The following is a 25,780-nucleotide window of genomic DNA, read 5'->3' as shown; positions in this document are numbered from 1 at the left end:
AATTCAAGCACGCAAGCATTTTTCAAGATGGCCGCCATTTCTCTTGATGTACAAAAGCATAAGGTTGAAAATGTGACCTAAAAACGGTGGAGAGCATTTAAAACCTTTTATAAAAGGTTTAAAATGTTTACTTTCACATCAGTCCTCAAGAACCTCTTCCCTCCTCCTCTCTCTCTTTCCTCCCCTCCTTTCTCTTCTCCCCCTCTCCCTTTCCCTTCTCCCCCCCTCTCTCTGTCCTCTCCTTTCCTCTCCCCCATCCTCTCTTCATCTGCTCCTCTTCCACAACGCCTCCTCCTTCAGTCTCGGGACGTCCCATCCAGCTCCCGTTCTCCTGTTCTGTCTCCAGCTGCACACTCCAGCCTCCCAGTTCGGATGCAGGGAGCACCTCTCCAGCACTCGGTATCAGACTTGCATCCAGAACAGAGATGGTTCCGGTCAAACTCCTCGTCATGGGGTCACAGGACACCGGGAAGACAGGTAACAGAGATGGAAAACAGGACAACTATCGGAATGACTATGCTTACAACAGAAGCTTGACGTAATAAGAGTGTTTGTTATTATTATTATTATTATTATCGGGTGTATAATAATGTATATAATTGTACAATTTTTCTGCATTTAATTCTGTATTTCTGCAGAAATACAACCAGTTGCCTTGACAATGTTGTCTTAAAATGTGTCTTTGATTATGTATTTTACTCTGTATTTTATACTATTTATTGTGTGAGTGTTTATGGGAGCATTGTTTTAGAGGCAGCATAATCAAATTTCGTTGCATGATTCTATTGCACAATGACAATTAAAGTATATTGTAATGGTCAACTAATCCCAAAAGGTGCCCTGTCCCAGGATTCATTTTAATGTTAAGTCATGAAAGTGGAGACATTTTATGTGATTGCTTCAACGTTGTAAACAAAGTTTGTGTTTGGATTTGGTTTGAAAACATACTGGACTATGATTTGCATTTTACATTTAGGGCGTTTAGCATACGCTTTTATCCAAAGCGACCTAGAATAAGTACATTTCTCAGAAGAACGAGAAACAGCACTATAACGCTGTCGGTACAGTAAGGATTGTGACTTGTACAACACACAAGTCTAGCATGCTTGTGCCTGGATGTTATTTCTACAATAATAACTACCTATCCTACTATAAGTATCTATGTTGTACTTAGTTATATTACTTAGTTGTTTATCATCTTAACCTAGCTATCTTTGTTTTATATGGGGAATGGGTTAACCTAGTGATTGTTAGTGCTTGGCACTTGGTTCTATGAACATCCTAACTATACCTACAGAGATATATTGTGGTTTTACCTTCTTCTGACAAATGTACTTATTGTAAGTCGCTTTGGATAGGAGCGTCTGCTTAACGCCCTAAAGGTAAATGTAAGTACAAGAAACACACACACCTTTTAGACGTTTTAATAATCAGCAGTTACATCAAGCTTACCACGAAATGCCACAGACAAAGACACACACACACACACACAGACACACACACACACACATACATGTACACACGCACACATACACACACACACACACACACACACACAGACACACACACACACACACACACACACATACATAGACACATGCACACACACACACGGACGCACACAAACACACACAATATCAGACACTAACTCACACACGGACACACACGGACACACACACACACACACACACACACACACACACACACACACACACACACACACACACACACACACACACACACACACACACACACACACACAGCTGTGATGGCATTCAGGGATCTTGCATATCAGCTTGGATCATCTCACAGCCGTTAGCAGTAGCCGATCCGCGAGCATGTCCTTGTATGTACAGTAGACGCTCGCCGTGAGGTATCTGTTGCTGTGTCTGTTTTGTGTCTACAGCTTTGTGCGTGCGTTTCCTCACCGGACGATTCATCGGGGACTACGATCGCAAAAAGGGTAACACAGACGCCTCGTTTTACTTTGAGTTTTCACTGCTTTGGCTTGAGTTCTCTCTCCCTCACCCTCTGTTAATCTCTTCCTCACCCTCTGTTACTCTCTCCCTCCCTCCCAATTCTTAAATGGTAAATGGACTGCATTTATACAGCACTTTTCTAACTAGTGGCCACTCAAAGCGCTTTACAATATTGCCCCACATTCACCCATTCATGCATACATTCACACACTGACGGAATAGTCAACCACACTGGGCGACAGCCAGCTCGTCGGAAGCAGTTACGGTGAGGTGCCTTCTCAGGGACACCTTGACACTCAGCTAGGAGGAGCAGGGGATCGAGCTAGCAACCTTCTGTCTGGGATCAGTTAGGGTGAGGTGCCTTGCTCAGGGACACCTAGACACTCAGAAGAAGTGTCCCTGAGCAAGGCACCCTATCCTAACTGCTCCCCGACGAACTTTGAGTGGCTGTTTGTTTTAACGGGTGAATGCATTGACTGGTTGGAAAAACACAATATAAATTCACTCCATTAAAATGTCATGCTGGAACTCAGCATTCAGGGTTGTATCAACAAGCTTGTGTTATATCAGAGATCACACTATTTTCTTGCCCTGGTCTGGTTAACGTTAACAAGAGGTCATTAAAATATCTAGTTTAAATATGCCTGCAGTGTTGATTTTAATTTGGTGAATCCACATTTCAATATTGCTTTTCTGCACAAGCTTGGGGAAAAGTTAGAAACATGAGCGAGTGATTTTTAAATCACAAATATGAATTAGGATATTTGTTTTAATCTTGTCTAGGTGTGTGAGAGTGAGTGAGTGAGTGAGTGTGAGAGAGTGAGTGAGAGTGAGAGAGAGACAAAGAGAGTGTGTGTACGATTCTATACTGCAACTAACTGGCTCTGTCTGTCTGTCTGTCTGTCTGTCTGTCTGTCTTTGCGTGCGTGTGTGTACGCGTGCGTGTGTGTGTTACTTTAGAGATGACATACAAGTGTCACAGGGTTTGCAACCAGGAATCTGTCCATTTGGAGATTCTGGACCGAACTTCAAAGGTATTGTGAAAAATAAACACTGTTAATGATACTGGTTTAATGGATTTAGATTGTGCGTGTACTGTGATGATTGTGAGAAATCCTACCGTAAATTATTCAGGAACTAAGACTTTCAATTGGTCAATGAATTGACCAATTGATTCAGGAATAGGACTTTCAATTGGTCAACCAATTGACCAATCTATTCAAGATGAAGGCGATTCAGGATTAAGACTTTCAATTGGTCAAATAATTAACCCGAATCACGGGAAAGTAGGATTGAGTTACTATGCAACAAATTGCTCAAATAAACGGATTTAAGACTTGCCCCCAACTCTGACCACTTTTAGAACAGGACTGAAGACTATTAGGTTTGCTTCAGCGTTCTGCTAAATCTTAAACACATTCCACCTTGAACTTTTGCACTTTTTTAACAATGCAATTTTTTTACTTTAACTTTTACTTATATATTATTTTATTTAAAAACTTTGAGTCTGACTCGTATATGAAAAGTGCTGTATCAATAAAGTTGCCTTGCCTACCAGGAATGTCCACAGGCTTCTGTAGAATCCTGTATCCGTTGGGCAGACGGGTTCCTGCTCCTTTACTCCATCACGCAGCGCGTCAGCTTCCAGGAGGTGGAGCCAATCAAGAAGCTCATCGATCACATCAAACAAAGCCCCGGTAACAACTGTTCGCTAGTCCGAAAAAAATGTCTCAACACCTTTAGCTTGAATGTTACAAACTGCAGCTTTAAGTCACAAGCTAACTAGCTTGTGGCTTAAGGCAACAGTAAGTCTCTCTCTCTCTCTCTCTCTCTCTCTCTCTCTCTCTCTCTCTCTCTCTCTCTCTCTCTCTCACCCCCACCCCTCCTCCCTCAGCCTTCCTTTCGCTCACCTTTCTCTTTCACCCTCTCGTCCCAATCCCCTCTTTCTCTACCCCCTCCTCTCCTCTCTCGCCCTCTCCTCCCTCATCTCTCTCTCTCTCTCTCAGCTGCGCCTACAGTGTTGATAGCCAACAAGGCTGACTTGGAGACAGGACGGGAGGTGACGACAGAGGAAGGACAAAACCTGGCCAAGGATTTGAGGTGACCGATGACCTGAAAGGGCCCCTTATACATCACCAGCTGTTAGCCTGATTAGCCGTTACAAGCCGTTTCAAACTCCACCTTTCTTCAGTGTTTTAGTGACATCACAAGTGGGCGTGTCCACCTAGATGTGTGATGGACAGATGAGCAGCGTTTGTTACAGTCCACCGGGTATCCAGCGCACATCTAGGTGGACACACCCACTTGAGATGTCACTCAAACCCAGGAAAAGGTAGATTTCCGAACAGCTTGTAACAGCTGACCACATTCACACCTGGTGTTAAAATTGGAGCCCTTTTGAGCATTGACTATTGAGAAAATGCTTTTTTAAATACTTATTTCAGAATTTGTATCTGGTGTGTGTGTGCGTGAGAAGATGCAGCTTCAAGGAGCTGTCGGTGTCAGAAACCGCCGTTGCCGTGGAAGCAGCCGTCGTCCAGCTAATAAGGTACGGGCGACAAGTCCAAATTTATTTATGCAGCCCGTTTCAGACAACAGGATACACGGAATGGGTTTTACATAATGTGACAATGCAATCAAAGTGCAAGTGCGGAATATAAATATCAACAGTTTGATAAAACACCGGAAACGGTTGATTTTTTTCAAAACGGCTTGTGCCGGCTAATCACACCCACACCTGGTGTGATAATAGGGGCCCTTTAAAGCATGCAGGGTTCATATACCTCACTGTTCTGTCATTAACACATTCATATAGCGACGGAGGAGTCAACCACGCAGGAAGATAGCCAGCTTGTCAGGAGCAGTCAGAGTGAGGTGCCTTGCTCAGGGAAACCTCGACACTCAGCTAGGAGGAGCCGGGGATCGAACTAGCAACCTTCCGGTTACCAGTCAACCCATTTTAACTCCTTAGCTACTATCAACCAAGAGCAAGCACAACTAGCTTTGAAATGCATCCCTTACTTGTTCAGAGTTGAATTCCTCAGAGTCTTTTAACGAACGCACGGCATCATTCTGTCATAGCAGAAATTCAATCCGTACTAACTACCTCAGTGCAAACTCTCTCTCTCTCTCTCTGTCTCTCGTGAGGTAAAACCAAGTGCTTGAGCAAGGACTAGCATATTCAAAGAAACACACACCTTCCGTTAACTCCAGTAGCAAGCTCATTTCCGCTGGAAAAGCAACTGCATTTTCATGATTGGTCAACGAGCAGCAGGTGTGCAGCCTCCCAGAGTCCAATCAGACTGACTAAAACCAGTTGAGGGTTCTATGAACCGTGCATATAGGTGATGAGTTTGCTTACTGTTACTTAGATGAGTCTATTGACTCATCCATTACTTAGGAAAACGCTGCTTTGCCTGTTATGTCGTGCAAAGATTTGACTAATAAAATAACTTGAACTTGATTTTTCTCCCTACATTGTAACCAAGCGCACTTTTCTGTCCAGTTTAGTGATGGCCCAACAGCGCCCCCTATTACCCGACCGGCCTTCCTACATGGTGACCGTGCGACACGCCCTGACCAGGAAACTGATCCGCTCCAAAACCATGCAATGGTGACGCAATTCAAATAAGTTCTCCAATTTACCGTCGTATTGTTAAATCTCTTGTGTAATAAGAAATTAAATAAACATATGTGACTATTGTATGTATGTATGTACCTATGTTTAGAGTGTGTGTCGTGCTGTTTTGTTAAAGAAAATATATAAATAAAAGAAAAATCTGACTACTGTATGTGTGTAAGTATGTTTGGAGTACGTGTGTTGCTGTGTTAGAAAAACATTGAAAAGTATAAAAAAAATCCAATAAAAACTGTTTGGATAATTGAGCGTGGGAAAGAACCATCTCATCTGTTACTTTTTAAATTGTTATAAGAAGCCAAGCCAACTGTCAACTAATTGCTGTTATACCTTAATGCACAACAGTTGTGCAGTCTCCCCCAGGCCCAGAGTCCAATCGTCTGCTGGCCAGGTGAGGCTCATAAAACAGTGTGTGCTCTTCCCTCTACAACTTGAGAGTCACCGGATATTTTTGTTTAATCTTGTCATCTAAACTTTGCACAAAAAGTAAGGAAATTTGTGTTTGGTTGATTATTTCTCTGTGGTAACAATGCTTTTTGGCAATAAATCATATACCGTTGGAAAGCCTGTATAGTTCCCTTACAAATGGTGCCCCATTTGTAAGGAACATCCATTTGTGGGATGAGCAGCAGAGCTGAGTATGTGGGTTGCACCCATGAGAAATTTGCCAAATCTTCTCTGCCAATGACTCTGCCTCCACCAAAATATGTTATTCTATCGGTGCAGCAATCAGCATGACGTTCTCCTCGTCTTCTCCACACTTTGACCCTATGATCCAACTGCCGTAGGCAGAATCTGGACTCATCACTGAACATAACGTTCCTCCACATGTTCAGGTACCAGTGCACGTGTTGCCGACACCGTCGCAAACGTGCCTGACGGGGAAGGGCAGTCATGGCAGGACTCCTGGCAGCCCTATGAGACCGGAGATTGGCTGCGTGTAGTCTGTTCCGGATTGTCTGGGCAGAGAGCCGTCGGCTATATCGTCCTGCAAACCTTGACTGCAAATCTGTAGAAGACTGAGTGCTGACAGGGGGATGAAATGGTCTTCTTGGGGTGTCGTCTTCTTGAGACACCCACTTCGCGGCCTGTCTTTGAAATCCCCCGTTATATGGAATGTGGCCTTCAGTCTGGAGAGGGTACTAGGGCTCACTCCAAATAATGCCGCAACTTGGTTTTGCGGAACACCAGCTTGAAGTTGCCCAATCAGGTGCCAATCAGGTGCCTGATTGGCAGCACTTTGGGGTAGCAGAAGCTCAAAACAAGGGTCAATAGCAACTGCAAAATAACCTGTTTGGCAATGGCAGAAAAGATTTGCCAAATTTTTCATGGGCGCAACCCACATACTCAGCGCTGTTGCTCATCCCACAAATGCATGTTACTTACAAATGGGGTACCATTTGAAAGGGAACTAAACAGGCTTTCCAAAGGTATAAGATTTATTGCCAAAAAGCATTGTTACCACAGAGAAATAATCTACCATACACAAATGTACTTGCTTTTTGTGCTAAGTATATGTATCTTGCATATAGGTGATGAGTTTGCCTACAGCCTGATTTGAAGACCCGGCAAAACACCCTATGTAAAACACCACCGGGGTACATTGTAACACCCCCTTGTAAAACACCATAGGGGTATATTGTAACACCCCCTTGTAAATCACCATGGGGATATACGTTGTAACACCCCTTTCTGAAACACAATGGGGATAAGTTGTAACACCCCCCTGTAAAACACCATGGGGGTAAGTTGTAACACCCCCTTGCAAATCACCATTGGGATATACGTTTTAACACCCCCTTCTAAAACACCATGGGGGTATATTGTAACACCCTCTTGTAAGGGATAAGTTGTAACACCCTCCTTAGATGAGTCAATAGGCATAGGTTACAGTAAGCAAACTCACGAGAGAGAGAAAGAGAGAGAGAGAGAGAGAGAGAGAGAGTGAGGGAGAGAGAGACTCATCACCTATATGCAAGGTACATAGATGACAAGATTAAACAAAAATGTCCGGCGAATCTGAAGTCGTAGAGGGATGAGCAGTCACTGTTTTATTAGGATTTAAAACAGCCGCTGACAGAGCACAATTTACATGGAGGGGGGGGACATAGAACCACCACCATCTTCTCTACAGTGGTATTTTTCTACAATATCTTTCCAAATATTATGCTGCTTCTGCATGCCGGCGGCCTGCTGAACCATGCGCCCCACCCAAGTGGCCTTTCTAACGGATGAATAGCTCCGGCATGCTACCCTCAACCCCCCCCACACCACCATGGGGGGTGTTTGTGCTGACAGGGCGAGACCACGCATGACATAATGTAATTCCGGTGGGATCCCAAACTAAGCCCCCTCTTTCTACTTCTCATGTATATAAAGACTCAGATCGCAGAGGGTCGGTCATCCCCTCACCGAAGCAGTGTTTTGTTTTGCGCCGTTTTGACTAGCTTACCGCAGCTAGCTGCTTTAGCTGGCAGAAACTTTAGCTAGCAGCCAATTTGGATAGCAGCCACTTTAGCTAGAAGCCACTTTGGATAGCAGCATCTTTGGATAGCAGCTACTTTGGCTAGCACTTACGCGCAAAACTAGCGCCCGATTCGAACCTGAAAAAGGGCGTGAGTTTGAGTTCCGTCACCCCCCCCCCCCCCTCCCAGACGTTATTATGGATATCCCTGTTCAATCACCGTGGTTCCGACGCGGTTACCCCGGTAACGACGCCCGACTCTTCGGACAGTTTTTCGGAGAGGGCATGTATGACTTTCCAACGCCTGCGGTCAGTCCGTACTACAGACCGGGGTTCTACCGCCACCTGCTCGACTCCGGCTACTCCGGCGTCTCCGAGGTAATTATTATTATTTATTTATTTAAAGGTGACAAATTATACCACCAGGTGAGAGTGTGATTAGCTTTTAAAAGCCTTTTTGACATCACAAGTGGGCGTAGATGTGTGCCGGAAAGATGAGCAACGTTTGCTACAGTCCACTGGGTAGGCTGGTCGATCTAGATCCAGCACACATAGGTGGAGACGCCCATTTTGTTGTCAGAAGAGGCGATTTTCAAAACGGCTTGCAGTGACGCAAATGTCTGAACTGTATTGTACACAGGGGCGGTTCTAGAAAACTTTTCATTGGGGGGGGGGGGGGGGGGGGGACAAGACTGGGACCAGTCGTTTTGCTGGAGGGGCGAATAAATCCCGGGACGCAAAATATTTAGTTTAGTACTAAGTAACAGCATTCATAAACACAATATACAATAATTGGCTTTTATCCGTTACAGCATTTATTTCAGTAGCATGGTATTGAGTTTTTCCTCCAGTTACAGCAATTGTTAATACTACACATTTGAAATGTTTCATTGTTAAAGCAATGCAAGGACTGGGGGTTACGAGCTCAGTTTTACTGACCCTAACCCTGAATGTACAGGTTTTGACCACATAAAAGTCAAAACTATGTATAATGGTATTTAAACCTTGAAACCCATTTATTCTGCCTTGTATGGATAATTTCTGAAATTCGTTTTGATCAAAAAGCAGATCGAACTGATAAAAGTATGGTTAAATACACAATATATCATTCCTATACTCCAGTCAAGAGCGTGTCCATGTTCCCAGGACCTCATGTTCCAAAGATCCTAGGTTCTCTTGTTCCTATGTTCAGAGTCCTATGTTCACAGGTTCCCATTATGTCCTCAAGAGCCGGGCGACATAGGACCCTGAGAGAGCCCATATGTCGAACTGAGGAATCTAGGACCCTAGGGATAAAGGACCCCTCCATGTTCCCGTTATGTACCGTATATATCCGGGGAACTTTAGGACCATGGGGACATAAGAAAATAAACCCCTCCACTCCGCTCAAACGCGTTTCTCTTCCGTACCTACCAGGTGCGCTCCGACCAGGACCGGTTCACCATCTACCTGGACGTCAGACACTTCTCCCCGGAGGAGGTCCAGGTCTCGGTAGCCGACGGCTACGTGGAGGTCCGGGGGAAACACGAGGAAAGACAGGTAGACAAGCAACGTTGAACCATAGTTCCAGGTTCACAACGCCAAAGTCTGAATTTCTTAAAATAAAACAAAAACGGGACCCCCATAACAAGTATAATTTAAAGAAAAAGTAGGCAGGTGTAAGGGTAGGTGTCAAATCAAACGTCAGGGCTACGACGAGACAGAATAGTGGCAGAATGTCATGAAAACAAGACAAAAAACGCGAATATTTTATCGCAATATTTTATTTTGTCGCATACAATAATTTCCTAAATGTATTGCATGATTTTATCTCATGATATATAAATTTCAATTAATATGTGTCGGCCTCAACTTGATACAAAACACTCTTTCACACCGTTGATATTTCCTCTCCCACTGGACACACAGACACACACCTACCGACGTATCCAGGCCCATGCAGTTATAAAATGCAATCAAACATGTCAAAACATAGACATTTTCTATAAATAGCCTACCAACGTTTGCAGTAAGAAAACTGATGCACATTTCATGCTCAGGGATATCAAGCTCCACAACTTGAGGAACTCGGTTGCCAAGCGGTTAGTTTCAGATGCTTCAGTAAGCTCGAAATACATCAGAGGAGTCACACAGGAGAGAAGGGCGGATCTCCAGCGCACACACACTTGGGAGAAGCCATACCCTTAGCCTACGTACATTTCACCTCCGTCTTATGCAAGGTTTTTGTGCACAGCAAGCTTTATAAATGAGGCCCCCGGGCAAGCGCAAAAAAAAAAAAGACTAAACTTTGATGTCAAGTACGGGGCCACAAAATATCGTCCGGCAGGCCGCAATTGGCCCTCGGGCCGCGAGTTTGAGACCCCTGCTTTAAAGCGTCTGCTAAATGCCCTAAGTGTAAATTATTGGTTGAATAATTATCCCTGGGCATTGCCACAGGCACCCTGTACCCGAACTATACTGCACAGAAACAATTTATATTTTTTAAATTGAAAAGCAAATTTCTGAAGTGTCCTAAAAAGTCGTTCCTCTCACCCGTTGCCAGGACGACCACGGCTACGTCTCCCGGGAGTTCCAGCGTCGGTACCGCCTCCCCTCCGACGTGGCCCCGCCCACTATCACCTGCACGCTGTCGGGTGACGGGCTGCTCACCCTCCACGCCCACAAGCTAGGCCGCGACGGCGAACCATGCCGCAACCGTGAGCGCAGCATTCCGGTAACCCACGGCGACAAGGCGGAAGCTCTTGACTCGTCCTAAGCTTGATCCTTCAACCAGACCAATCAGGGGGTGGGTCCTTGGGTCACATTATCGACTCTGATTGGGTCTCTAGTTTGACTTTGAGCTCTTTCTCAATGCAAGTTTAAATCTTGAAATGTTATTGTGGCAGTACAGTGAGATAGTGTAACATCGCATCAACTATTCGGGATTGAACGTTCTTACAACGCAATGTTCACCGGGAGCAAGTAAAGTTACGATTTAACCTAGAATTGTAAGACCCCAATTTTTTTTATAATGATCTTCTCTTTCGAATCCTTTGTTACTTGCATATTATTCCCAGAGGAAATTGTTTTACAGCATTATGCAATAAAGCTTTAAATTACTTCGGTGTCTGATTCATGTTATCATCGTACCTTCTTTGAAATTATAAATAGGTCTTTAAGAGCTTTAATTTGGGTGATTTATGTTGGTTTAAATCACTTCGCTGGTTGCGCCAATTGCTCTGTCAGTTGGCATTGCTGCGCTTTAAAACCGTATATTCCTTAAAACTGAGGTTTTGGAGTTTAACACGCAGCTGGCACGAGGTTGAACGTGATTGCTGTGTAACGACTCGTACAGGATCAGCTGATTCCTAGCTGACTCGGTTTAAACTGCTTGGAAACCGGAAGTACTCTGATTTCTAGTATACCCCAGCAGATGCAGTCTTACTTAATGGTGGATGCATTTTGTGCTATAATTACCAACAAAAACTTAATGGGGATGTAAAGTGAACTTTAATATAATAAAACTATAATAGATAAAAACGCTAATAATGTTGACATATATTATGAAAAGTCTACGCTACTTTTTGTGGAAATCTGAGTCTGGAATCTGCCCTCACCACCGCCAATCAATTACTTGTCATTGCTAACCATTTTAGTTAAGCATTGACCTTTTTATGTTTCGTTGAATGGTACGATCCTCTGTGCGTTCATTTATTTTTTTACATACTAATAATCTGTTCATTGTCGAGTTTTAGTTGAGCAACTCAGTACTGAAGGCCTATCTGGTGTAATAAGTGTAACTGTATCATACCTATTAACAATAATTCATAAAACTAATTCTGTGTGTGTGTGTCGGTTATGATGGAGCCTGGTTTTATCCTGCCAACTGGTTTAGTCTCCTCTAAAACCACGTCAGTTTCGAGATTAGACAAACACGCACAAAATACGGCCTCTAGTGTCTGATGTGAATTTCTCTGAAGACACAGCAATTATGATCAAGGTAAAACGCAGCTGCAGGTTAAACCACAAGTACATATGACACAGCAATGGAGCTTAAGACATCACATGACTTCTTGAGTTTAAAACCGTGTTAAACTCTAAAAAGTGGCTAAACTAACGACAGAGCAATTGCCCCATTGAGTTAATCGTGAAGTAGTCAATTTCATTTGCATCGTTTTTATTTTGATGAAATTAATTTAAACTTTCATCTGATTGGTCGCTCTTCAAGAGGAGAACGCAAGCAGCTCTACGCCTAGCACAGCTTCAGTGCTAGGTTAGCCTGGTAGGGTTGACGCTAGGTAGCATCAATGCTAGGTTGGCATCAATGCTAGGTTGGCTTCAATCCTAGGTAACATCAATGCTAGGTTAAGTTTGACACAAGGTTGATGCGAGGTAGCATAGCTTCAATGCTCACCTCAATAGGAACACATTGGCTACACACGACACTGAACTAACACACATTTCCCACTCAAGAAACACACAAGGCTTTCAATCACTTCATTTCACCATCGCTTTCCACTTGAAATCATGACTTTATTAAAGCCCTATCCAAAAAAAAAATATCAGGTCTCTAGAGAAACAACGTTCACAGGCCGGTCGGAAAATAGTCTTCAGAGGTGGAGTTCAAGCCCACAATAAAAAAACGAAAAAAAGACGAAAGTTGTTGAATTAACTTGGACCGTCCAATAAGTAAGTGTATATGTGGGTGTGTGTGTGTGTGTGTGTGTCCAAATCGAAATTAAAATGTGGTTAGATTTAAAGAGTTAACCCTACTAAAACAATGCTAGCGCTAAGCTAGTTTTTTGCCGTATTTCCCCCCCCAAAAAACACAGAACCCAACCGAGCGAGAAAAAGCAAAAAATCAAAAACAAAAAACTGAGAAAGTCGATCTCCGAAGCAGTCTCCACATCGTCCACTTCTTCGCCCTCTACCTGGGTTAGGGTCACCCCCTCCCTTCTTCCCTAGCCCTCATCTCCCGACCTTGCCCAGGCGGTGATCTGTCTTGGGGTCTGCGATGATGGCCTGGACGGCCACCAGCGCCTCGTTGATGCGGGTCTGGAGCTCTCGGAGCTCCTCCACGTGCAGAAGGCGCAGGATGAGCGCCGCCTCGTTCAGGGTGGCATCTGTTGGGGAGGATGATGATGATGATGATGTATACTTAAATGTCCCAAAATGATTTTTTTCTTGGACTCAGCGGCATACAAAGCACATTATACAACAGTTTGTTCCGACCAAGTAATTTGATTGGACATTAGGCGTTCCAGTATAACAGCACTGTGACTTTTAACTATACATGCATCACTCCGCTTTACAGGTGTTCTTATAACGTTAATGTTATTAACAGCCTTTATGTAGCTTATGGCGCACTTCCACCGGAGGGTGCGGGTCGGTTCAGTCTGCAAAGGTGTGGCACAGGTCACGTTTCCACCGCAAAAAGTGGGCGTGACCCGGACTGAGCTGTACTCATCTCGCAGTACTCCTCTGTTGGGGTACTGAGACGCCTGAAAGGGTGCCGGCAAGTTCGAGCTACATACGCCGTCCGTTGATTGGTCAACAGAATCGCACTTCCGTGAGACGGGGGATATTAACAAACAAACACATTACCTGTGAGGTATTTCTGGATAATGGCGAAAGCTTAGTTTATTGAAGATGTTGTTGCGCAAAAGTTTGCCGTCCTTCTTGGACGTCCTGCATTGTTGCTCTTTGTTCTTTGTGCCGTTTTTCTTTTTCCTTGGATTTATTTGCAGGCTACAATGTGTCGGGCTGCTACACTGTGCCGCATCCCCATACGGCTTAAACCCCGCCCTACCATAAGGGTACTGTCGCCGGTGGAATCGCGAGCCGTAACTGAGCTGGGCTATACCGCCCCCTCACTATCGGGCTGAGGCCTGCTGGGTCCGAAGCATACCCGCTGGTGGAAAAGGGGCATAAGATAGCTAGTGTCTTTATGTGTAACTTGGCAACAGTTCAGTCCCGGTCCAGTTGCGGATCTATTTGTGTTGGCTGAGCCAAATAAATCATTAAATGAATGAAATTATAATCTGTTGTTGCTTATTACTGTTAATTAATAAATGGTGCTTGTAGAACTGTTGTATAAAGCACTATCATACTCGAGGTCGTGCTGTCCTGAATATCAGCACGGCCTGATTATCTTCGGCACTCTGCCTATGGCCTCGTACCTACGACCGAAACACAGCCGTGCTGATGTTCAGTACAACTCGTGTGATATGGCTTAAATAAAAAAGACACGCTCTTTCTAACTCCCATTATGCTTCCAGTCCAGATGCATCCACATGATATTAGCTGATAGTGCGGTAGTAAAAACAATCTCTTTTATCTCTCCGGGCAAATAGTAAGATTGAAATTTGCTAATAATCTGTCTAAATAATAGTCCGCTGACATCACTCCTCTTATCGATGCTGTAAGTCTGCGACGAGATGCCCTCTCTGTGATGACAGCTCTCCGTGGCTACGGAGGATTGCATTTCTCCACAGCCTGCAAAGTCCTCATATGCGATCTGAGGGACATTTATCCAGAGTGGGCCAAGCGCGCAAAAATAGCCTGTGTGATCCCTGTTTTTAGTTATTTGTGTGTTTGACCGGCAGTTGGTCTGCTTATAGGTCGGAATGAAGCTGCCACCGATTATTGACAGGCTGGGTACTTCATTCTTACACATAACCAGACTCGTTCGTTTCTTCACTAGACTGAGACACATACGCTACCGCTCACTCTCCTCGCTCGTCCACTCACTCGCTGACGTCTCTCACACAGCTATTCTCGCACACAAACGTAACACTCTGCCTCGTTATTGTGAATCAGACGTTCATGTTTTTTCCCCATCTATTTGAAAGTTAGCCTATTAAACATGTTGCATTCTATACGGCCTGATTACGACATTATTTAAGCTACATATCCTAATAAGAAGCGATAATAGGACATTTGACTGGCATATCCTCAAAATGCTGCAAAAAACTGCCGGTCACTTTGACCGGCAGTTTTTTTCTAGCGGGAATGCTGGTTAGTGCTACCAAACTACTCAAATTACTATTATTTAATTGACATTATTATTTTACAATACGTAAGCCTAAATCACAAAACTAGTTTTTTTGCCTACCTGCAAGCATCCTCCAACTGTGTGTTATGTTTAGTCATGTGACGCATTTGTTATTAAATGTTACATTAAGTTAATTGTTATACAAGTGTTGTTTAAATAAAAAACGCTTTTTCAATTTATTTATTTTTTGGTATGTATCGAACCGTTCAAAAATCATGACACAAACCGAATCGTGAGTTGGTGTATCCTTACAGCCCTATAGCATATATCTACATTATATACAGAACACAATGACATGTCGGTGATAACAAGCTAACTAGTTTGCTGCTTAAAGCTGCAGTAGGCAACATTCAATTTAAAAGGTGTTTTTACTTTTTAAATTGAATGTAACGTACTGCAGCTTTAAGCAACAAGCTAACTAGCTTGTGAGACCCATTGTGGTCAGAAAAAAGTAACCAATACAGATATATACGGCCTGATTACGACATTATTTAAGCTACATATCCTAATAAGAAGCGATAATAGGACATTTGACCGGCATATCATCAAAATGCTGCAAAAAAACTGCCGGTCTCTTTGACCGGCAGTTTTTTTCTAGCGGGAATGCTGGTTAATGCTACCAAACTACTCAAATTACTATTATTTAATTGACATTAATATTTTAAAATACGTAAGCCTAAATCACAAAACTAGTTTTTTTGCCTACCTGCAAGCATCCTCCAACTGTGTGTTATGTTTAGTCATGTGACGCATTTGTTATTAAATGTTACATTAAGTTAATTGTTATACAAGTGTTTGTTATTTTTCAATTGATTTATTTTTTGGTATGTATCGAAAATCCGTTCAAAAATCGTGACACAAACCGAATCGTGAGTTGGTGTATCCTTAAGCTGCGGCCACACCAACCGCCTTACTCGCGTTGGATACCGCGAGTACCGCGCCTACCTTGATCAGTGTGTGTGGTGGTTTGATCTTTTTGTGGGTTCAAACGCTCCACCACCGGTCACCGCAGCTAGATGAGTCCATGTCCATCGCAAGTGAACAGAGCGTTCCCTCTTCGTTCATAACTATCAAACCAACACATCCTTCACATTCACTGAGCAAAAATTATGAAATTAAAATGCACATTTCTCGCATTTTTTTTTTCCAGAAAACGCATTTAATGGCGTAACTATGTAACTATTTCCACCCAGAATAAAGAAAGATGTCGGCAGTGGCTGCGCTGGAGTCCGAGGTAGGAAACCCAAACGCCGCCGTGTTTGGGTGCATGATAGAGTTTAGATCGGGTTAGATTAAATAATCTCGGATATATAAATAACACTAATCGGGTTAAATAACTTCACATGGTGTGTCTGGTGTGTTTCCAGCATTCGTAGTGTTGATCAGCAGAGAAATAGTCCGCCAAGACGTTGAGGTTGCTGAGCAACCAGAGACTCTGTCCATGCAAGTGAACGGAGCGTTCCCTCTTCGTCATAACTATCAAACCAAACATCCTTCACATTCACCGAGCGAACATTCTGAAAGTAAAATGCACATTTCTCGCTAGAAATGTTTCCATAAACGCATGTAATGGCGTAACTATGTCACTATTTCCACCCAGAATAAAGAAAGATGTCGGCCGTATGCTTCTGTGCAAGCTCACTACTCTCTGCCAGTGACGTCGGGTCAAGCTCCACGCTGATTGGTTACCGTGGCTTAGCGTCACGCGTTGAAGCGGTGAAAGTTCAATTTTCTGAACTCCGGGCGTTGGTGCGGTGGGCGCGTTACGGCGTTTACCGGTGCGTAATTACGGGCAACTGCCCGCCTAACGCCCCAATGCAACGCTTCAACGCTTCAAACGCGTGTACCGCGCCTAGACCAATGGATTCCCTATGCAAAAATGGCAGATTGTCAAAGTTCAACGCCCCTACCGCGAGCAACACGGTTGGTGTGGCCGTACCTTTACAGCCCTATAGCATATATCTACATTATATACAGAACACAATGACAGGTCGGTGATAACAAGCTAACTAGTTTGCTGCTTAAAGCTGCAGTAGGCAACATTCAATTTAAAAGGTGTTTTTACTTTTTAAATTGAATGTAACGTACTGCAGCTTTAAGCAACAAGCTAACTAGCTTGTGAGACCCATTGTGGTCAGAAAAAAGTAACCAATACAGATATATATTAGTATCGAGAAACTAATATAGACAACATAATATAATGTCGTCGAATCAAATGTTTTGTTATAACTCTTCACCACTCACCTCCGGTATCGAAGCCCAGAACGTGTTTGTCCAACGCCACTGGGAGTCCCTGGGAGGGAAGAAATATCAGGCTGCCTTAGAGCTGTTCTAATAACAGTTACCTTACTGTCACGATGAATATCAGACAGAACTGTTCTAATAATAGTAACCTTAAAGTTACCTTGCTGTCAGGATGAATATCAGGCAGAACTGTTCTAATAACAGTTACCTTAAAGTTATCTTACTGTCAGGATGAATATCAGGCAGAACTGTTCTAATAACAGTTACCTTAAAGTTATCTTACTGTCAGGATGAATATCAGACAGAACTGTTCTAAAATAGTAACCTTAAAGTTACCTTACTGTCAGGATGAATATCAGACAGAACTGTTCTAATAATAGTAACCATAAAGTTACCTTACTGTCGTGATGAATATCAGACATATTCTAATAATAGTAACCTTAAAGTTACCTTACTGTCAGGATGAATTTGGTGAAAAAAATCATGCGAACATAACTACAAAAGACTAGGGTTAAAGAGAGACAGGGTCACGGAGATACAGGATAAGGGTTAGAGAGAGACAGGATTAGGGTTAGAGACAAGTTTAGAGCGACACAGTTAGGGTTAGAGAGAGTCACAGGGTTAGAGAGAGACACAGGGTTAGAGAGACAGGGTTAGAGAGACAGGGTTAGAGACACAGGGTTAGAGAGAGACACAGGGTTAGAGAGAGACACAGGGTTAGAGAGACAGGGTTAGAGAGACAGTTAGGGTTACAGAGAGACAGTTGGGGTTACAGAGACAGTTGGGGTTACAGAGAGTTGTACCTCTTTCTTTTGGCTGGATTTGGCGACTGCTTCCGGAGACAACCTCTCTTCAATGAGTATTCTAATGGCCTGCACAAACACACACACTAAATATATATATTCGTTTTCACACAAAGCTCCAGTAACTCTGTCACCAGCAGCAGCAGTCACATGTCGATGCTGTCTGGTCCCAGCAGCCTGACCTAAAGTCTGTTTCCCCAGCAGAACATAAAACCGATCATAAGTTTGGGTGTAAAGTCTGCCTTAACCCTACGCTCGACGTAGCTAGTTTCAAACTAAAAGGTGTTCTAAATTTAAGTAACTTAAGTTGTAACGTTACTAGTAGTGAGTAAATTGTACCAGTGTCACTTTTAATGACGTTTAAATAATTTCAAGCCAATCTTTGACAGCCAACAATGTAAAGCGGAAGTACTGGCAAGTTTCCACCTTATCCGAGTGACGACGCGTTAGCAGTAGCACCCAAATGAGAGGGCAAACAAAACAGTCATTTATTCTCTAAAATGTACTTAGACGGTACAGGCGTTAAGCTATTTGAGGGCGGATTTTATAATAAATAAATAAATATGCTTTGTATGCTATTCGATGTGTGTGTCGTGAGTTTTTGTCTGAGTTAGCCTCTACCTGGTTACAGAGTCGGCTCCAGAGCAGATCTACTGGAGGGGCATGGGTCGCCAGCGGGGGGGCACTGCCTTTTGTGAAATATTTTGACGCAAAAAAAGGGGGAGGGCTGTCGTGGATGCTAAACGCAAATAAATGGAGTTTAACCACCTCTGCTATGTCATAAATAGTTTATTCACATCAACAGTTTATGAACCTCCAAAAAAACATTAAGTAGGCCTGGCACTGTTTATAAACCTAGAGAACAGCCTCCACAATAATCAAAAACACCCCTGACAACATATAAGCTTTAAGCCCAGTTCAAACCAAAGATTCACCTTGCAACTCGCAACTCCTTGCTACTCCTTGCGACGAGACGGGCTGCGACGTTCTAAAACTGGGCCGTTCACACTGGCTGCAACGTGCTGCAACGGGCTGCTGTGAACGCTCTGGCACAGCTGAGAGCCGCAACAGCATTATTTGCGTAGGTTAGGTTAGATTAGTTAGGTTTGCAATTAGTTAGGTTTGCAATTATTTTTATTTTTATTTTGCTTGAGAGTAGGCTAGAGTTACTGTGTTTTGTCATTCTCCGGATATCGGATATTTCAATCGGATATTTTTATGCTGAAGTGGACAGTACGGTACCGGGAGAGTAAGGCCGTGACGTACAAGTTGTTCTGTGCTGTGATTGGCTGAAGAGAAATAGTTAAATTGCCGCGTTCTAAAACTGGACCTTTCGATTTCCACAGCATTAAGAAGACCCGTGTAATATAAGGGATAATTTATAGAACGCCGGTCATTATCGGGAAAGTAAATAAAATAATGACCTGTGGTAGGAGGGGCATTAATGACCGCTAGGGGGGCACGGCCCCCAAATGCCCCCCCTTAGCGCCGACACTGCCTGGTTATGCATTGTATGGAATAACTCTAGAAATGTTGGTTTGTACGTGGGCTCGAGTTGTTTATAAGACCCAGTGGCAAAATATCTCAGAGCCAAACACACTTGCATCGCTGGACTTGGAGCCAAATTTCGGTTTGTGTTGTGCTGCAGGTCGTTGTCAAGAAGGCCGGTTATTCTAGGTAATTCCTCCCGGCAAAACCGAAATCACGCATATAAATCAACATCATACTTAAGAAATGGATCGATACGGTCACGGACAATCCGTTCCCGGCGCAAACCAGGTTGAAACTCCTCTTCCCATTGCTAAAAACAAATAGCCATCTTTTGTGTTGAAATCTTTAAACGTATTTAACGGTCTTTATCGTTAGAATGGAACTCACACCAGCTAGAGGGTAGGTGTAAAATATAGGTTATAACTTAGTGTTACGTGGAAACTATCTGCTTGGTGCAACTGCTATTTTTTTAGTAGAGTGTAAAGTCGAACGTTTTGGCGATTTACGTTCAACGTAGCCTAAGTGGGACCTTACGTTCTGCTGGTGCAACCAGCTGCTGGTCTGAGTCTGATTGCACTCTGGGGCTGGGGGAGGCTGCACACCTGTTGCTCGTTGACCAATCAGTGGTCAGCAAACTAAACCACACGGTGATACAGATCTACTCACTGTTCAATAACTGTTATTGCTTACTGTTTATTAGGTGAGTGCTGCATGCAGCGCTCAACTATTGTTCATAAGTTTTATTCTTCCTTTCCTTCGTTCTTTCTTTCTTATTCTCTACAAACTTTGGGACCTATCTCCTTCCTCAATTTTTCACCTAGAGACTCCATTCAATTGTTTTAATATTCAGAATCACGTGCTTCTTTTCAGATTTTTTAAATATTTTATACTTTTAAAATTTAAAAGTAATTTAATTTACCTTCATTCAAACCGTTTAACAAATCCACACTTTCTTCAGAATCACAGTTTTAGTATCAAACCGTCATATTCTACAGTTGGGCCCATTGAAGCCGTCTGCCCATTCTGACACTTAAATTACTTAAGACATAGTAACTCGGTCAAATTTCAACCGTTTACCATCGTTCAACCCATTAAACAAACCTACACACTTTTGATATAATCTTAACTTTATTCAGAATCACAATTTAAGTTTCATACTGGCTTGGGTTTCAGTTGGTCTCATTGATTTACGTTGACACTGGTGTTGCCAGATGGGGCGTTTTTCCCGCTGGATTGGTCTACTTTTGGAGGACGTTCAGGCAGTGTTGCCAGATTGGGCTGTTTTTCCCGCTATAATTGGGCTACTTTTAATCACACACCGGCTCGCAATTCTCTTAAAGACACACACGCACGCACACACACAGTGCAATACATTTGACCTTTTACATTTCTGCATTTTTAGCAATGCCTTGTGCTTTTCATACAGCAGTCACTTTATTTGTTTCCAAACATTTACTTTTTCTTAAATGCGACACGAAGGCCATTGTTGAATTATGCAATTTACAGTCGCCATTTTGTAAAATTTCCGCCGCATCCCCATATGACCAGGGACCGATGCGCAGAAGAAGACACTATTCTATGCAGGGGACCCAAATGCGGTTCCCTACCTTGAGCATGACCAGGTAGTCGTCGTGTCGCTGGATCTTCAGGATGTTGGCGAGAGCAGTCACCCCAGCCTTAAAGTCAGGGGAGCTACCTGAGAGACACACACACACAGCTTGAAAACTAGCATGTGATGCTGACATGAATGATGCATATATTCAAAATGCTACACTTAGGCAAACACATACCAGATCATGGTACACACACACACACACCAGATTATGGTACACACACTTTACTAGACTGAGTAGAACAGTGTTACTCAGGCAGTAATGGATTGAAGCAAAGTAATAAGCGCAAACACACACACACACACACACACACACACACACACCACACACACACACACACACACACACACACACACACACACACACACACACACCTAACAGGAATAATGCATATTTTTTGAAAATGCTACACTAAAATCAATAGCCATGCTATCCGAGGGTAACCATGACAGCATAAGGAAGAGAGGTAACCTACTGTCTAGGTTGACAAGTGGGTCCACCGGCTTGTCACTGGAGGTGGAGAGAGGCGGGCAGTTCTTGTACTTGTCCACTAGGGGGAGCCAAACACAACATGAACACCCTTGCTGCACCTGCCCATTAGGGAAGCCAATGGGAACGGGCAAAAGCCAATTTCAAACTACCATGGATAGTGACATTTCTCTTCTTGAGGAACGTTCGTGGTTCTTATCCTTTTGAAGAAGATAATAATAATAATAATAATAATAATAATAATAATAATAATAAGTAGATATCTGCATTGGAAAAGCTATAGTGCAGGTTTAGCTTTCGCTAAAGGATACTAGTAAATTTACATTTAGCAAATGCTTTTATCCAAAGTGACTTACAATAAGTACATTTGTCATAAGAGAATCAAGAACGACAACAACAATTAGCATAACATTGACACAGCTCTCTCTCTCTCTCTCTCTCTCTCTCTCTCTCTCTCTCTCTCTCTCCTCTCTCTCTCTCTCTCTCTCTCTCTCTCTCTCTCTCTCTCTCTCTCTCTCTCTCTCTCTCTCTCTCTCTCTCTCTCTCTCCATGCATCAATTCATCTCGACACATAGACCTGGACTAAAGGAAAGAGCAGTTTATACGTTAACTGCCTCCAGTGTTGTGTTGGTCATACTACTGATGGATTTATTGCTTGTTTAGTGACCAATACAGAACATAAGGAACTTCAAAAAGATTAGATTATTTCCCTAAATAGTTGAGCCCTAGCTGTCGGTACAGTAAGGACGTTCATAGAACCGAGTGGAGCACTATCAACTACTACGTAATGTTACCCCTGGCCATTGGGAACGCCCCTCCCGTGCCCGTACCGTTGTCTCCGTACTCGTAGCGCACGGCCAGACCCAGCAGCCAGTCCAGAGCCTCCTGCCGCTCCGCCTCGCCGAAGGGACTGCTGACATCCTGGAGGTACTGCAGGGCATCACGCCGAGGACAACGTGTGGTCAGACGCACAGTGGGTCAATACCTCAACGTTACATGATGAGGTATACTGTACAGTGCCACAACACATTATAATGAACCTGTTGTTGAGGTTTAATGCATAGGAATGCAATGCATCATTATAACATGTGGTATAATGTGGAGCACTGCAATAGTACTGCAATATAATGCATGTTATTATTATGCAATACATCCCAATAACATTCAAATGCAGTATAATGTATAGGGCTGCAATGCATCCTGGTAACATAATATAATGTTAAGTACTGAAATACATCATAATAACATGTTGTATAATGTATAGGACTGAAAAACATCATAATAACATGTTGTATATTGTAAAGTCCTGCACGACATCATCATAACATGTTGTTGTAGTATAATGTATAGTACTGCATGACATCATAACACATAGGTCCATCCACTGGTCTGTGATGGACCAGTGGTCCTGCCCTATCCCAACCGTCCCGTAGAGGGGGAGCACCTCACCTTCTGGAAGGCTGCGGGCCACTCTGACCCGGGGATGTTCCTCAGGTTTCCCCGGTCTTCGATCTTGTAGTGCCGGATCTTCTGGTCCTCCAGCCAGACGATGCAGTTCCTGTACTCGGTCTCATCTAATACCAAGATAAATAGATTGATCTCAATGACTGTTTGATTGTGACCCGTATTAACATCACATTGACGTTTAACATTAACATTAACATAATGCAAAGGAACCAACATGAATTGAAAATAGGACGTTCCCCTCCAGAGAACGTCATAACTCCCATCCTCCGTCAACTACATCGGCTTCCAATAAAACAACGCATCAATTTCAAGATCCTCCTCACCACCTACAAAGCGCTAAACAACTCTGCGCCCTCGTACATAAAGATCTCCTCCATCGCCCTCCCCCACTCACCGCCTACACTCCGCTGATGCCAACCTTCTCACCTCCATCACCAAAACCAAGTATCACACCCAGGGGGACAGAGCCTTCGCCATCCCAACCCCAACCCTCTGGAACTCCCTCCCTCTGGCCATCCGAAACTCTGATACACTCTGTTCATTCATAAGTCAAATTAAAACCTGTCTCTTCGGGACCACCTACAACATCTGACTAATCATTTTGATTGTCTTAACTGTCTGTATGTATTCCTTTCTCATTTGTAAAGCGTCTTTGAGTATTTAGAAAAGCGCTATAAGTGATCAATTATCATTATAAACACTGGTCCAAGAGTTCATCTGGCATAACAGTTGATCACATAAACAAACCAGGCTCCACACACACACACACACACACACACACACACACACACACACACACACACACACACACACAGTTAGTATTAACTATCAATATGAATGAACAATTATTGATTATTAGAATTAACCAGGTGGATCATGTTGCAGTGGATGTTTGTTTATATTTGTAGCTTGGTTGTAGCGATCATATTATACATTAGCAACATTGGCCACCAATGCCATCCATGTTGACACTTGCACTCACTAGCCGGTGAAGCTAACGCTAATGTTGATGTTGACGTGACAGCAGCTAGCCGGTTAGCAGCTGTCTCTCTATCCGGCTAGCTGCTGTTTAGCCGGCCGGCAATCAAAACTTAAACACACGTAGTATTACCTTTGCAGTCGAAGCCACCGGGGTTGTGATAATCAAGCGCTGTCAACTTTCTCCGAAACATGTTTCTCACTGTTATTGAAATGTTCCGTAGCGGACTCGAAATTAGGAGGCAACGCTGGTTTCCGTGCCCTGACTTGAAGGGTCTGGCGCGCATGGGCAGTTCGCGTGTCCATGGGGCGTTCGAGTGCTCCGAGCCGGCTCCGTGGTTGTCAAGCTGCCTTTCTGAGAGCGTTTCCCTGTAGTGTAACTTGCCAGATTGGGCAACCGGCAATTCTGAACGCATCCCTCATTGGTGCTATTAACTAGGGATTTTAGGGATAATGCCCGCCTCCGCGTCTTCCATTAATTCCTGATAATGGACACCTCAAAGGGCATTATCCCGCTTATACCACGGTCACTTGCCAAAGAAAATAAATTAAGACCATTCATTTATATTTTCATGTGTTTTACAATCCAAATATAAAGTTTTTCACAAGCCATAACTTTGTTTCCCTAGTAACGCCTGAGGATTTAAAGGCCCATTATGCAACTTTTTTAGCCAAAATGACATGCATTATTATTAATTATGCAGGTTGAGAGTTATTCTGATGGTTCTGCAACCATCTCTGTGTCGTTTGGTGGGTGTGTCATTGCCCCATGTCGCCTCTCCATGGAAAAAGCGCAAATGCAACTTGCTCTGTTCGGACCCATAGACATCTTCTATGTTCGGACCAACACAATCCGGATGTGACGCAGCGGAAGTATCCAATCGCGCCTCGAAAATGTAGTCAGATTGTAGTTTTGAAAATGCTTTACGGCACAGACACACCCCCAAACATGGCACCGGCTAGATATAAACAGCCAGTTGCGAGGCAATTGTTGCAATCATCATGGATCAATCGACTGATAAGGGACCCAAGAGGCGACTGTCGGTGGAACAAAAGAAGAATAAAAAGAAGTTGGACCAGAAAAGAGACCAGACACCAATGAAAGGGGAACTATGCAACTTTTTTGGCTTGATTTACCTTAATATAACAGGCTAAGAGTCATTGCGATGGTTCTATTATACATTTTTGTTCGATGTTCGTTGTTTCGACTCCCCCTTGCGCATATTGGCGGAGAAAGGGAAGGTTTCTGCCGGCGACCCGCCGCCCACTCTCGCGGGATTCTCGGGTCTCGCAAAGTAACGAATTTCTTTACGGCACAGACCCCCAAACACGGAACCGGCTCGATATAAACACAAGTAACTAAGGGATTGTTACATTCATCCTAGATCAGCCGACTAAAAAGAGACAGAGAAACCCAATGTCGGAGGAACAGAAGAAGAGAAAAGGGAGACTGACCGACAGAGAGGCCAGAAACAAGTAAACGTTGGGCAAGCTTTTCAGGAATAGCGTGAACTGAAAGAAAAAGACTGCAAATCAGACGCCGACTTGGCCGTGTTGTATGGCGACACATTAGTGCCATAAT

General features: G+C 43.5%; 3 protein-coding genes across 5 annotated transcripts; 2 read left to right on the top strand and 1 right to left on the bottom strand.

The window, feature by feature from the left end:
- Positions 1 to 368: 368 nt before the first annotated feature.
- zgc:110699 (uncharacterized protein LOC325371 homolog) lies at positions 369 to 5,757 on the top strand. Of its 3 annotated transcripts, none has more exons than XM_056595562.1 (7): positions 369 to 477; positions 1,907 to 1,963; positions 2,940 to 3,013; positions 3,538 to 3,676; positions 3,986 to 4,079; positions 4,456 to 4,527; positions 5,490 to 5,757. In XM_056595562.1, the coding sequence occupies exons 1-7, from the start codon at positions 426 to 428 to the stop codon at positions 5,608 to 5,610; spliced, it is 609 nt and encodes a 202-aa protein (XP_056451537.1). In that variant the 5' UTR covers positions 369 to 425; the 3' UTR covers positions 5,611 to 5,757. The 3 variants fall into 3 exon arrangements, with proteins under 3 accessions (XP_056451537.1, XP_056451538.1, XP_056451539.1); XM_056595563.1 differs by having other exon boundaries at positions 5,485 to 5,757; XM_056595564.1 differs by lacking the exon at positions 369 to 477 and adding an exon at positions 1,363 to 1,388.
- Positions 5,758 to 8,278: 2,521 nt separating this feature from the next.
- On the top strand, positions 8,279 to 10,835 carry cryaa (crystallin, alpha A). Its single transcript, XM_056594744.1, has 3 exons — positions 8,279 to 8,458; positions 9,497 to 9,619; positions 10,623 to 10,835. The coding sequence occupies exons 1-3, from the start codon at positions 8,279 to 8,281 to the stop codon at positions 10,833 to 10,835; spliced, it is 516 nt and encodes a 171-aa protein (XP_056450719.1).
- Positions 9,829 to 24,507, bottom strand: rtraf (RNA transcription, translation and transport factor). The gene is made up of 8 exons (XM_056594987.1): positions 24,332 to 24,507; positions 23,203 to 23,327; positions 22,584 to 22,683; positions 21,740 to 21,814; positions 21,259 to 21,347; positions 18,161 to 18,229; positions 17,358 to 17,406; positions 9,829 to 13,182 (listed from the first exon to the last, which is right to left on the bottom strand). Exons 1-8 carry the CDS (start codon positions 24,483 to 24,485, stop codon positions 13,028 to 13,030), a joined length of 816 nt encoding a protein of 271 aa, XP_056450962.1. The 5' UTR covers positions 24,486 to 24,507; the 3' UTR covers positions 9,829 to 13,027.
- Between the last annotated feature and the right edge of the window lie 1,273 nt (positions 24,508 to 25,780).

Source organism: Gadus chalcogrammus, chromosome 7, assembly GCF_026213295.1.
Source record: "Gadus chalcogrammus isolate NIFS_2021 chromosome 7, NIFS_Gcha_1.0, whole genome shotgun sequence".
NCBI classification, from domain to species: domain Eukaryota; kingdom Metazoa; phylum Chordata; class Actinopteri; order Gadiformes; family Gadidae; genus Gadus; species Gadus chalcogrammus.
The sequence above is the reverse complement of the archived record's forward strand: the minus strand, read 5'-3'. Positions and strand labels throughout refer to the sequence as shown.